Source organism: Ischnura elegans, chromosome 5, assembly GCF_921293095.1.
Source record: "Ischnura elegans chromosome 5, ioIscEleg1.1, whole genome shotgun sequence".
NCBI lineage: Eukaryota > Metazoa > Arthropoda > Insecta > Odonata > Coenagrionidae > Ischnura > Ischnura elegans.
Window position 1 is genome coordinate 83,447,378 of NC_060250.1, and position 15,433 is coordinate 83,462,810.

General features: G+C 37.0%; 1 protein-coding gene across 5 annotated transcripts in view; it reads right to left on the reverse strand.

Moving 5' to 3' along the window:
- Positions 1–15,433, reverse strand: part of LOC124159133 (E3 ubiquitin-protein ligase rififylin) — a 106,647-nt gene that overhangs the window by 1,378 nt on the left and 89,836 nt on the right. For 3 of the 5 annotated variants that reach the window (XM_046534710.1, XM_046534712.1, XM_046534709.1), the window contains exons 2-6: positions 14,696–14,881; positions 12,546–12,605; positions 5,409–5,643; positions 2,348–3,198; positions 756–951 (exon numbers count right to left, since the gene is read on the reverse strand). In XM_046534710.1, the coding sequence (XP_046390666.1) occupies positions 756–951; positions 2,348–3,198; positions 5,409–5,643; positions 12,546–12,605; positions 14,696–14,881 (1,528 nt within the window). Of the gene's footprint in view, positions 1–755; positions 952–2,347; positions 3,199–5,408; positions 5,644–7,576; positions 7,731–12,545; positions 12,606–14,695; positions 14,882–15,433 lie in introns of those variants that run through there. The other 2 variants (XM_046534711.1, XM_046534713.1) reach the window with 2 other exon arrangements.

The window sequence follows — 15,433 nt, forward strand, 5'->3', positions numbered from 1 at the left end:
GTGAAAAAACAATTGCACAAAGAATTTTTGGAAATTTTCACCATCTGAGCAAATTTTACTTAAAAACTTTAATCATTCATTCCATTTATATATTTGATACAAGATAAAACATCAAAAAACAGTGAATTAAATATGTTGTGTAGTTTTACTGCACATTAGAGTATGTCTTTTTATTAGTTTTACATTGGATTTTTTATTTTAACCTCTTAGAAGATGCTAAGGAGAATGGTTTGGATGCGGTTAAAATAATAAGGTTGACTGGTTAACACTAAGAGGTTTCTCAGGAGCCCTCACTTATGTATGTGTCAGTTACTTTTCTCAAACTGAAAAAATTGCATAATTTCTAGGGGAGTCAGGGAATGAAATTCTAAAATAATCATGGAATTAAAAGACTTTAATCAACTAATGGCAATGATTTCAGAACAGAAAACCAAGATTGCATGCAGGGGTAATAGAGCTCCTACACAACATCAACTGTGCACATGAGAAAATGCTTTTAATTGTTCATTTTACATATTACTATATGCATGTGAGGGAAAAAATAACAAAAAATTCAAAACCATACGTTGTCCAAAAATTTCCCATTTATATTTTTATCAATTGCCATACACCAAAAACTATTTCCTTTGTCCATTTATAGATACTAACATTCCACTGACATTCCTTTGGTTTTCTCCACTGTATGATCCAGTGAAAATCTCTTGATTCATTGAAGATGAGCGAACCAAAGGGCAAATAACCCAAAGAAAATGTACCTTTGTATTCCCGCCACAGTCTTTGTGCTCGCTCCAGTAACTCCCTCTTCTCGCAACAGCCACGGTAGTCCACTCGACTACTTGTGAGTAGTTCTTTCAGCTGCTTAACACTCAATGTTGACAGATCATCCTCACTTTTCGTACTTGATAAGATGTTCGATGCAATATCCCTAGGTGTCAGGAATGATCCAGCAGACTGCAAAAAAATAATGATGAAATCAGTAACATGACTTCACATTGGTTTACACACATATCCATTAAGATGCTATGTTCCTCCTCCCTTAGTCTAATATATACCAATGCTAATTATTTATATTTTAAAACTAAACCTAAAATACAGAAGTACAGAGACAAAACTAATAATACAAGTTTATACCATCCATGATTTTGGATCCATGGATTATGATGCCTGCTAAGGAAGTAATAACTGCTCAATGAATTTTTACATTACTTTAAAGAACTATTTTTAATAATACAGCCTGACTTTAGACTTGTCACACTGTAAAAACTGGAAAGGAAGAAAATTAAATAAAATACCGCCTAACAAAATATGGAAAAATTACATCATATTCTAACCGAGATATTATTCTAAAATATAAATGTACCTACTTACTAACAAATTGGGAAGGAAAAGACAAACTAAAAATTTTCGCTGTGCACATTAGTGGTATCTGCAAATGACAGCCAGTGCACAGCTGTGTGGAGATTTAATGGGCCAGACATAGGCCTTTTAGACCTTTTCTTTTAACCTGCATGCAAGCACATATGCCTCTAGCACACACAAGGGGGCGTAATTTTTAACTTTCTCAAAACTGAGTCCTACAAAAGAGGTATGAAATGGAGATCACAAAATGGAAGAAGGTAGTTGATTGAGAGAGTCATACAAGGATAGGACATTGCGAAGAGATTTTATGAGGCACATGGAATGGCATGGTTGTTACAAAATCTGAATTTTTAAATTTTGCCAGGTTTTGTGCAAGTTTTCCCTGGATTTAAAAACAATAACAGTTTTCTTGAAAATCCAAAATTAGTTAACTGTAATTACATAATGGGGACAGGATTTTGTTATGCAAGACCCACAATTCACTCACATATATGTGACAGTTCCTTTATCAACTTTTGAGGAGTTGTACAGGAAAATTAAGGCATCAAAGAAGTATTGAAAACTAGAAATAGGCTAACTGAATAATGCATTCTTTTTAAGTTACGATACAACATGAAATGTATGTTGACATCATGCATAAAAGATTAAAAACTCAAAGCGGTTATGCTAACAGCCTTTCCATTAAAATTCCATGATTATTTATTCTTATGCACAACCACAGAAAATCATTTATATTTCAGTTACAACAATTAGAAAAATCATAAATTAAATCCTGACATGGTGAAAACAAAGCAATGATAGAAAAATTAACAAAGTTCTAGATAGTGTTGAGAAATTCCAAGCGTTTTCTAGATTCAAGGTGTTCCAGGCCTGTAGTAGCAACCCTAAATGGGAAATGCACAAACATATTGTCACGTAAGACCATGTCAAAAGAAGTCATGTAAGACCATGTCAAAAGAAGAGATCTGTTATTAGACTTTTATCTCACCTTGGAAGGGGAGGATCCTTGACTGACCGATGCAGATGGCCTATTCAATGAAGGGGATTGGGTGTCAAAGAAGGAAGCTTGCCCATTGCCCCCCATATCCCCAGGCTCTGGCAATCCTGCCAAATTCACCTCTGGGGTTGAACCCGACATGTTGGAAGTCGCTCCTGCCACATCCATTGGTGGAGAGGGAATCCTCTCGACACCAACTGTGGGTGGGACGGACGATTCAGTTCTAGGCGAAGATGGGGTAGCACCCTCGGAAGCGGTGACGGGAGGCACTTCACTGGGGTTCTCCTCTGCTGTGGTAGCAGGTGGGGTCGACTGGTGGGCAGGTGGGTTGGGCTGTCCGGAACCGTATGGCGGGAGCACGCGCTCTTCCACATCGATCATGACCCAGTCCCCTTCGTCCGGCAATGAGGAAGCACCCGGGTTTGAGGGAGGAACCTGCTGCTGGGATCCACCCTCTGGCACCAGATTGGGCTGCGATGAAGACATAGACGGTGGCATCGTACTGGAAGCACCTTCTCCTCCCCCAGGGGAAGAGGGATGAGGAACACCTTGTGGTGATATCCGAGTTGGGGAAGAGGCAGTGTTGGATGGCTCCGAGGGGGAGGTGGGGGATGGGGTGTGGCCTTCACTCCTCGTGCTCCGCGAGTGAACTCCAGGGGTTGCACCATCCCCCTCGTTCCAAGGTGGTGGAAGATCATCCCTGGGTCTCCGCTCCGGCTCAGCAAAGGGGGGGAATCGTTGGCCCAGGTGGGGCTGGAAGCTGCCGGGAGGTGGGCCGACTCGAGGGTCGTTGGCTTCGTAATTGGACAGCTGGACTACGAGGTTCACCAAATCATCTTTCTCTGCAGGGAAAGAGACATGATCATGAGAAATATTGTTGAAATTCACATAGTTTTTTGTTTCAATATGAAGCAATTTTACAAAGTTAAGCCACAGATGATTGATTTTATGAACAATGCTGCAGCTCTCCTGTGTGAAATTCAGAAAAAAGTAAGAGAATTTTACTTAATTATGGTATTCCACCAGATTATTCCTGAAACAAAGCTTTTTACTCAATGGAAAGGTTCAAGAAAGAATAATGTCAACAATTAACTACAGACAAAATGAACTGAAGCTGACAGGTATGCTGAATGCCAAGAACTCTTAAGCAAAACTAATCCACTAGATAAAAAAGATACACTAGAACTATTCATTATCATGAGTAACACTTAATAAGAGTTAAAGAATTTAAAAGAAAGATAAAAATATTTTTAGTAGCCTAAATAATCATGAATCAATACCATGTAAAGTGCCCCAATATTTGAATGTTGGTGCCTCATTTGAAAACAGATATGATCATTATCCAGCAGCAACATGACAGAAATATATATAAATTTAATAATCGGGGTTCCTTTTACATTCCTAGAGAGCGAATGTCGCCATCTTATTAAACACAAATGATTGAAAAAGATACAGAATTCATCACCATTGATTCAAGTAAAAATAACCCAAAAATTAAGATGCAAAGTATCAAAATTTCACAGCATCATGGACAAATCAATGTAATTCCACCTACACTTGAAATCAGTGAATAAATAGTAAAATAAAAAAAGTTATTGCTCCACAAAGTGACGATATCTGCGAAGATGTCAACGTTTAACTTTCCAGGAAACGCGTGACTAATTTTTGGTGCCCTTCTACCAACACAGCAGTAAATAAGCACATGGTAAGATTGAAGAGCAAAAGATGTCTGAAATATTTATTTTTACCTACGTGTGTAGCATAGTCAAACTGGAAGGAAATTTTCAGATGAAAAGAAACCTCCCTACTCACACATATGCTGATAGGTTCTTGCTGGCACAAAGGATACCAGGCCATTCCATAAACCCATATGGAAAAGGATGAAACTGTACTCAAGAATGTGGTTTGCTGTAAGCCATTCAAAATTAAGAGACTCTCCTTTAAACCTTATTTGTGTCTTAAGTAACTGCCAATAAACCAAAATTATTAAATAAAAATTAGCTGTACACTTTTGAAATCTCCAAAGATAATAATCCAAGCAAGAAAATCAAAAAAATTAAATACTACGTAACTCATAAAAGAGTAATCATTCAGGCAAGAGAAGTCTCTAAATAAAGAATGCCTTGTACGACATTTAATGAAAAAATAAATACTCCTACCTGACACATAAGCTGGAAAATATTTATATCCACATACTGAGTAAAATAACTATAGTAGAACACTGTACCAACAACTTCATGTATAAAAATTAATGACCAGAAGCAAGAGTGGAACATGGACATCAATTATGAGAAAAAGCTTACTCACTAGTTTGCTTTTTCAACTTGGGCAAGACTAAGGATCATTGGAATACCCAAGTTATGGTGGAGAAGTGCAGGACTGATTTGCAGGAATGTTAAAATTTTAGAAAATTGAAACCATTGTACAAATTCCAATCATAATGGCATAAACTCCACCAAGCATCTTTGAAGCCATAAGAATTAAACTGATTTTATATTGACTTCACATTATTTTAATCATCAAGTTAATAATAGCTAAATGTCTTGACAGGGCTTGATTTTATTATGAGAAGAGTTCACGTCTGTTCCCCATCATCAAATATTTAACCCTTCATCTTTTGCCCACTTAGTTCACCAATCTAATACCCATACATAATGCTCTTTTCTGATAATTTTAAGGGCATAAAAGGCTCGTGATTATCTTGTACACAGCCTCATCAAGCCAGAGTAGCTTCAATAATCATGAGATTAAAGAGAAAGGCAATTTTCCCCTTCATTTAGCGAATGTTATTGCAGCCCATATTTCAATTTTTGACAAATAATTCTTCAAGTGTCATTCACCATAGATATGGAAAGAGTTGAAACCCAGATAGTCTAATTGAAACCCAAAAAACATAGGAACTTCCATTTCTTAATATATTCTATATATCTATAAATATTCTGTGTCTCAATATTAAAAAGTTCCCCACCACCACTCCCTAATCTTCGGAATCCATTTGTTAAATCGTGTGGTATTAGTAGCCACTGTGTTTGCATCTTTCTTCTGTACTCACCAAGGCACCCATGAGTTGGAATTTTGCGGGAGGCAAGGAAGGCTTGAAGGTCACGGGTACGCAACCCCATGAGAGCAGTTCGTGAAGGTGGATGGGCCAATAGGATGAGACACTTGCTGCAAGTGGTCTGCCGACGTTCTCGGGAGCACCAGCCGCCACTGCCTGATCCACTAACAGGAAGGGCCTTTGGCAAACACTGCGTGCAATACAGGCGCCGGCACTCCAAACATTCTCTCTGTTGGGACAAGAAATTATCCATATTGAGTCTAGACTTTCAAAAAAAGAGGGCCTTACACCTAAGTACAATACAAGAAATCATGATGAGCATTTTAAAACAGGGTTTTCTTTCGTGAGTGATGACAGCGACAGCAATTTGCCCTGGAAGATAACACCAGTTAAGAATATCTAGAGGTTTTTATAGTAACATGTAAAATATGATGAAAGTTACAAATTATTCATGATAAATTGATCTTTTATCATTAGTGTGCTAAAGTGATGGAATATGTTAACCACTCGGTTCTTCAATAAGTAATTTGGATTTCAGCTAACTGAGACACAAGTTACCTCCATTAAATTTTTTTCAATGCTCAAGAGACCATCTAAGATGCCAAGGCATAATTTAGGCTTGAAAATTTGCTAATTGTTCATCACACCAGAAGAAGAAACATGATGTATGATCCACCAATAATAACTCCAAAAATACAATGGGAAATTACATTTTTAGTTAGAGAACTCTTGTAATTTTGATTGTTGACATAGCAACATATTACTATGGTGACCATTGGTCGAATAGGCCTGTTGGAAAGGCTACCTTTTCTCAGGCCAATCAGCATAACTCAAAATACATATGCTGCAATATTATCCCTTGCTTGAAATTGAGATTGTTATCAATAAATATTTATTATATAAATTTATGAGATTTCACCAAAAGATGCAGGGCTTTTGAAGTATAAGGTTTTATAAGGACCAATTGAATTAAAGCAGTAATGATTTCCAAAGCATTTGGAATTAGTCTTTTAGTAATGAAAACTGTGAACAGTAAATCTGCTGACACTATTGATTAGCCAAAAGGATCCATGAAGTAAAAGTGACATATTTTTCAGGATAAAATATGTACTACAATAGCTTGCAGTTTTCAATACCAAATTCAAAATATTAAATATAGAAAATGTAGCGTCAATTTTTGCATAAAATTCTTGATGGATTATAAAAATACTTATGCTTCAGCAAAACTCTTGGTAAAATAATCATTCACCTGTCCTGCAATTTAAATCAAGGCTCCAATTTCATACTGATGGTTGCACTGGCAATAAAATGCATAAATAATTTCCCTCCTTCCTGAACACCATAGACAGAAAAAAATCCAGGAAATTCACTTGCAGAATGGTTACATTTAGAGGGGGCTTCACTTGGATGTATATTTCCAAAGCATTTGGGGGGATTGAATCTTTGGGGATTCAATACCCCCCAAATATATTGGGGATCAATTTAATTCTTAAAGATTCAATATCTCCCTAACCAGGGGGCAGGGGCTCCCACTCACTATAGGATCGCATGACCATGAAATTTATGAAGTAAAATGCTTAATAGAGCGAAAATCGGGGGGGGGGGGGGAGGGTAAGAGTTATTCGGTAAAATTTTTAGCTCAAGAGAATTTCTCCAATAAATCCTACAGATTCACGGACAGAAGGCATCAGTTATTGACGTCCCACTCGTTAAAAAAAGTCCATCACAACTAATTAATTATACGAGACATCACAGCTGAGTTACACGGCCGTGGCGGGCGGGGGGGTCGAGGAGTTCGTACCCCCCCAAAAGAGAGACACGGTCTTGGTTGTGTCCCCTGGATATCAATTGACCCCTAACCCCCAATATTGCGCTAGGAACAGCGATCCGAGAGTGTATGACTTATGTAACGGTGAAATCAAAAGGTTGAACACCGGATATACGCACGATACGAATGCTCTGGATTAGAACAAAGGGTATTATCTGAACGTAAGTTCAAGCACTCACATAATTATTCGTTTTTTACGGCACAACTTAAATGGATTATTCACTCATCTCTTGTAAAGAGCCACAGTTATCTTTCGTCAAATAGAATCAAGAGACAACGTGCACAGGAAAGGCAACGGCTACACTCGGCAAAAAAAAAACGTTGCGAACCTCACCACTTTACAGTTCACGCCCCGATGTGGAGATAGGGTATTCCTCCTCATTCTTCGACGGCGAAACGGTCAGACGACAGCGGCAGCCCAGAACCCACTGAGCACTCCTCACTCACTCCACACCTCACAGTATTTCGCGACAGACACTCTACAGGGGCAGAAAAAACCTAGCAACGTCCTATCTCGCGGCGTCCGAGAAGGAAAACGTACCGACTTTACAATATACGGAAATAAAAAGTAGCCCAATTCGACAGTCGTACACATAACACCCGGAAGTGAGAATACTAAGCTTGCTCAAGCGTAATCTCAATACTTTGAATGGGTATCACATCCTATCTCAAGCAAATGCATATTCTAAGTTCATGGCCTTTGAGAGACATGACATTTCACTATTTCGTGAATTATTATCTCAAAAAGGAGAGAGATACGGTTTTCCGTGACCAGAAAAGGCTGGTGGCGAGGGAAAGCGAGTCTTATCACACTAACATCTATTGCGTAAAATTTTCATACTAGAAACACTGGTAAATGTCAACAAGACTTTTTCCTATACACCCTGATATGTAAAGGAAGAAGCTTTGAATGAGAAAAACATCAAGGATTCACGCAATATGCGATGGATCGAATAATGGTGATGCGTCATCTCAACGCAAGACTTCCTGCAAAAAAGTTTTTAGTCATCTATCCTGCTTCCTTGTATATTTTTCTCTTACATGTGAATTGAGTGTGATCTGCCCTGAATGATAAAACTCACTCTGTTTCTACGGCTATTGAGCGAATTCAAACCTGACCATTGAGAGACTTCATTAGGGCTGCTCAACGTTCTTGAATAACGAAGTCAAGCTGTTAATCAACCTTCAACTGCGACTCATAAAGGTAGGTGAGTAGGGACGAACTTCTGGGTTCAAGGAGAGAATCTTTTGGAAAGGCCAGTTTTAATTATGTTTACAGAAGAAAGTTTGCAAATAAATATGATTAATTTTATCCTGATATCATCTTAAAACCCTTGGTACTACTCCATCTTAGCATTGAAAATAAAATAAATAAAATTTCCAATCGAAATAGACAAAATGAATACCAACACTATCGCCGTATTTTGCCACTCAAAGCCATAACGCGATCTCGGATTTGGACGTTTCAATCTGGATCCCATGCACAGAAGATGAATTAATCTTTTTTAATTCACTCTAAGGGTATGATGCCAAGTGAAAGACTGCTATGAAAGAGAAGGAAAAATAGATGCATAGGCAAAACCTAGAGTAAGCGAAAATTTTTGGCTTCCGCGCATGCCACCAAAATTGAAATGAAAAAAATCCCACATCACGTAATCCGATATATGTGCGTCTGAACAGGTGATAGAAACGTGATCAGATGATTTGTAGTCTTCGAAGATCGCCGATCGATTAATTTCATCGATGGCATCGTTTGACTTAGAGAGGCGAGGTTTTTTTTACCGTGTTTATTTCGATTGATCTCTTTATTTTCATTGAATTAAGCACTCGCGAAGGAGAAGCACTAGAATTATAATAAAAAATATCTCCAAAAATTTTATTGCACGTAAATTGCCATTTTACATGATGATACTAAAGTTGAGGGTTTCAGTGCCGTCCTCAGTTTTTGGCTACAGTGTAGTTACTTGCAGCACTCGGATTATTTTTATTCTGAGGAGCAGCATGATAACTTTTCTGTCCGTAGCACGGCTTGCGATTACTTTCCAGGAACCATATGAATATGTTTGTTCAAGGTATCATCTTAAGTATAGTTTTTTATTGTTCGATCTTTAAACGTGCATTTTACTCTTTAAAAACTCGGTATCCTGAGCATACAAAAAATTCGTGACCTGGCTGTCTTAATGCGTTGGCATAAATTAGATTCCTCCACAAATATATCACATTCTATGAAGAAGACAGGCAGCAACACAACTGTTTTAGTTGGTCGTAACTCCTTTAAGTCCTGGTAAGCAGCTTGTTATTTGTGACATTATATCACTCGAGACAATCACTTTCACTTAACGTCTCGGCAGGGGGCACCGCCTGCCACGTTCCTTCGTCGTGACGAATCCCACCGGATTAAAGGTTAACGACGAAGGGTCACTCGCCCGCGATCTTTGCAATGCTCCAGCCGGCTGGCGCGGTGTCATCTCAAGTTGCGATAACGGCACAACTCTCTCACTTCGCCAATTAGCCGTAATTTTATAGCATTCATGGTACGGAGGCGGGTAATCGCTGTATTGGTTTGACAAGTTTATGACAGCAACAACGTTAGTATGAAGAAAAATGAATAAATAACCTCTTAAACAGAGTGTTTCAGGAGGAATCTGCAATACTTCAGGAGGTGGTAGGGCAGACAATTTTATGCACTTTTGTCCATAAAAATGGGGTCGCAACGCCATAGTTACTGAGCTATGGCAACGCAAACGTTTGTTTGGATGCACTTTGCTGTTACCATGACAACGGTTTTTCATGGGTATACAGCCTTGTCGACATTCTATTTAATATTCTGGATTATTAAAGACAATAAATAATTAAGGCTGAACAAAAATGTGCGATTAAGATTGTCTGAAACCATTAATCTTTGAGATTATTTAAACGAGAGCTTTGAGCGAGAATCAACAATACGACTGCGCAACCTCACTCATTTTGAGATTAATTGTTTCAGAATTCGATTGCTATTCATTATTTCGAACAAAAATAAAAAACGCAATGTAAAAAATACGACTAATAAATTGTCGTTTAATAAAAGGTAGGTCGTGCCCGTAACAAAAACGAATCCGTTCTGCGCATGACTTCGCCTGGGATCCAAATCGTGCGAAAGCTAAATAAAAATGTAAATAAGTTGACAAAGATTTATGGATGACTCTAGAATAAAATTGAAGTTGCGGACGAAAGCTCAGATAATTTAGTTTCTAGTAGCGTCAGAATTTTCAGTTTCATATCATCCATGGTGTCACCATAGCTCCCACAAGTATTACAACCAAATGCATAGCGCGAGCACTCCTGACTTCAGTGTGGAAATTACGCGGAGGAAAAATATCTTTTGTCTTCACTGGGATTCGAATAAAGATCCCGCCATTTGACGACGAGTGCCTAGATAAATTAATGCACCAAGACGGCTAAATGGCCAAAATGGTATTCTCTTGCGGGAATACAATATACCAAAACCAACAACATTCGAACGCACGTGTCGCCACAAAATGATAGATTAAACCGAAAATTGAATGAAAGAGTGGCATTTGACTGAAATAAGTCACTAAATCACCTTAACCACTAGGGATTCAAGATCAAGTCCAAGATAACGTAAATGATTTTCTTTCTCAGTAGGCTATTAGTACTTAAATGCACTAACAGGTACTCCGTAGGAGGTTCTCTGGGTAATTACGCGGTCGATTCTCAAAAATTGCCTCAAATTAATTCAATACTGATAACTGCTTAAAAGCAGTTACCATAAAACCAATACCAACCACTGACTGACCGATTCATACAAACGTTTGGAGTGAAAGGTAAAGGCAAATGCAGGCAAAGTATTCAAAGTCATGAGATGTCCAGAGCATCCGGCAACAGGGCAAACTCGCGGCCAATAGAAGCGTTTGGCTCAGTGGACGCTTTCCATTCATGCGACTCACGCGTCGACTTGTGTCGACTCGCGGTAACTGATTATAACTCTCCTATTCCTGTGCGTTACCGTTTGTTGACTTGTGTCACAACAGTCCGCGACACACACGGAATGGAACACGAAAACCGCGTCGCAAGTGAACTTGTGTTGACGTGTGTCAATGAATGGAAAGCACCCAATGTGTCTGTAGTTTAAAAATAGTGGGTTTTCGACCTAAACATCATTAGTAATTTTGGTTCCTACTGGCATCAGCTATCCAGAGCTAAAATTCCGAGACACAATTTTTCTCCACCCTGTATAACACACGACAAATATCGTTGCCAAATAAACAAGGCATCGTCAAATATTTGAGCTCGAGTTAACTCCTTTGAGATAAGCATTCCCGCATTCCACGTGTGAAATTAGTGTTGTATAACTCCAGTATACCTGCAGTCATTCGTGCCAGAACCTAATATCTCTCTGTATTTTCTTTTCCTCAATTCTCAGCAATGAATGTTTATCCTTCACAATTTGACATTTTACAAAAAATTTCCTTTTTAAAAAAAAAAACGAATAGATGAATAACTGTATAAAAGTTATTTTGATTAGCAATTAAATACCTACACCTACCTAAGCTCCATTGTTACTCTTGTCCATACGGTATGAAATGCAAATATTGATGGTATGTTGATAGTATTGATTGGAAAAAATATTAAATATCAGAATACCGTGTATGATAGGAAAGAGATACCTTCGCTGTAACCGGATTCTTAAATAAATATATAGCGATATGACATTTTTAGTAGTATCATTCCGCAAGTTTAAAAAATAAAATTTCAAGACATCACAATGTAGCATCTTCTTTCTTAAGTAGCTAAAGTTTCAAATGTAATTATCACTAATTAAAAATAATAATATCACACAAAAAGGCTATTAGACTACTGAAAAATATATTTTTAGCATTATACCCATAGTTCCTCATGTCTTTCTGACTTTAAAATTCTAGTTGTATTTCTATCAGCTTAAAAAGAACTCTAAGTCATGCCATCCGACTATAAACTAAAGCATGAAGGACCAAAAAAGTATCCGCCATAAATCACCACAGAAAACTAGACTAAATATATACATGCCTAAAACATGCATGACAAACAGGTTTTATCGGTGAAGAAATACATGCTTCAGAGACAAAAATATTCACGACATGACATTAAAAAATTTAAGCACAAGCGAAATATTAGGGCTTCACTGTCTTAGAAAACCTCAATGAAACAGCACACAAAAACTTAAAGAGACTCCACAGTAAGATGAAAAGAAAAACGAATGACTGATGCACTCTTCATAGGAAACTTTTCTCCCAAAAATTCATCCACTTAATAAAACTAACCAGGCCTGCAGAATTGTATCTTGAGCTGTATGGGTCCCATCTGATCCAGGCCAAAGACTGCTGCAAATGTGAAAGCACAATTACTTGGGGAACAGTTGTTCGTGGACATCGCAATATGCTTGAAATACCCATCAACAGAACCATCTCGCCTTGAAATGCAACAAAGGTATGGAAAAGAACTTAAAATGGGATGAAATTCTCCAAGCCTTATGGTCACAAGCTATAAAAAAACTCCGTATGCAACTTAAAATAAATAAGGACATAAAAACAAGCAATTATAGTCTCTTTCATAAGGAAAGAGATTCATTACGATCCTTCGTAAATGAAACATCAATAGTGATTAAATCAAATATGGAAAAGTAAGGGATGACCAATATTGATGCTGTTATACCATAGATGCAACAGCTCTTGAATTATAATGTTCTGTTAAAATGTAAGGAATAATTCTATGATTACTCAATCAGATTATTATTTCCTGGCCCAACCGCAATGTATAAGATTATATAAAAACATGATTTACCACGATATTACATTAAAATGAATATTGAAGGGTAAATATGATGTTGTTTTAAGATTGGATTAAATATTGAAATATTTTCCATTGAATTGCTTGTAAGCAGTCTCAGATTTAAAAAAAAACATGCACTACCTTCAATATGATGACGAATTTGAAAAATTCTAGAACACTATTTTCATGTTCTAGTTTCATTTCTAAATATTTCTAATACCTTTTAAAGGTACAATGACGACGTTTTTGAATAAGTTTCCAATAAGTAGTTAAATAGAGTTTCTGCTAGTCTTTTCATTCCACCTTTCCATTCTTACTGTGCAGTCTCACTAGTAAAATATTGTGCACGCTCAGAATACATCAAAAACCATATATTGAAAGAAAACTGTACATGTAAATAGTGATTTAGTTGATTAACCATGAATAGTTAGCGGCGCATTTCACAGAAAAAAAAACATTCTATTGAACAATTCCCTGGCATAACGCTCGATGCATTTAACCAAGGTTAACTGTTGAATTTAATACAAAGGATATAGTGTTTTTCACAGAAAAATAAACTTTACAATAATTTTCAATGATGCTGTTAATAATATCAATGAAAGAGACATTTGCAGCAAATTGCTTCATTGGCTAATTTAATTGTGCTGAATCTTGGTATCTCTTTTACAGAATTTCTTTCATGCACAAAATAGTAGTTGGAACTTAAGCTAGCACATAAGAATATTTTTATCCAATAAATTGAAATGGATCATCCCACTTCAATACTACAAATGACTGAACATTAGAGTCTCACACCTGGATCAACATTTGTCTTTCTAACTAAGAACTCCAATACTTTGCTGCAAAAAAACAGTGATTTTTGTGAATTTTAATTCACATCTTTTTTGCTATAAAAACGTGACTCGAATCACATAAATTCTCATACCTTTACTAACACATGAAATAAAGCCAAGATTTTTGGCTCATTTCAAATTTTAACCTTGGCTTAAAGATGTTTAACAGATAACTTGAGACTTGAGAGGATATATGTCCATATAAAATTTATCATTTTTATTATTTATAAATTTTATTACTAAGGGATCATCATTTGTTGAATTGGGGTGGAATGACCATAATAATAAAATGGATTTAGCTAAAACAAGAGTTATCATTAAAATAAAAATTAAATAAATCAATAACACATGCTACCACAAAACCTACCAGGGGTTTTGCTCTTGGATGCTTGTGTTAGCTCTAGGGCAAACATAACTAATCAATTTAGAGAATACGTCAATGAGGCCATAGGTGAATTCTAAAAACATCAGTGGTTCATGAACAGTGAGTTCAACAATGAGTTGCTGTTAGTGTTTGTTTTTCGACATGAACTTATATTACCGCTGGAAGACACTCATAACAGGTGTAAATGAATAACACTTCAACTGAGATCGACTAACACTTCATTTTCAACAGGATGTATTATCTTAAAGAACATCATGTAAGGAAATATTGTTACTGATTAGATGAATCAATGTTTTTGATCGCCAACCAACAAGGACAAAAAACATCAGCGATAAAAAAAGTAAACGTGTGAGAACACAACTGAAATTACAAATACCAACAGTTACTTAAAGAGATGTACCAAGGAGATGTACTCTCTACTCACCTTTCGCCTCATGAATGAGAACTTTGTAGAGCAGCCCTCGCACGCCATCGCCTTCTTCACCGGCCCCTTCGTTTCGCTGCCCATCGCTGAGGACCCCCCTTCCGATGTACCCGCTGAGTTGCCGCTCCTCGACTGACCGAAGCGGATCCCGGGAGCACCAACATTCACCTCGACTCTCGACAAGTCCTGTAAGAGAAAATAAATAAAAGTGAGTTGAAAAATGTATTCAAGAGTAAAACTTAGAACAGATTCAAATTTTACTTATTGGAATTAGCTCCTCAACCCAGGATCCACTAAAACTTCTTAATTTTTATGATGCACCAAATTCCAAAATTCCAAAGGTTTGGAAAATATATTGTATAATAAAAATAGTATTATAAATATTTTTCCCAGCTTCTTAAATCGAAAGTTTGTTATAAATAAAATTAAAAATAATTATTTAAAAATATTTTCAATGAAAGACGTATGAATTAAACTCTAATGAAAGCATATAAATAACCTAGTTGGAAGGTTAAAAAATTCTGTCGTCAAAATGACGAAGGTTTAGTGACCAAGTGACTCAGAGCCAGGTTTAGTAATCTCGGGTTGAATTAAAACAATTGTTCTCCAGGAAACGTTTCGCACATCTCTCCATGGCTTTCGGCTTAGCTACGTCGCAGTTGTTTTTCCAAAGGGCTGCATTTAAAAAACGGCGAGTTAACACGACAATTGGCATCCAATTTATAGCTTGCCTGCCAT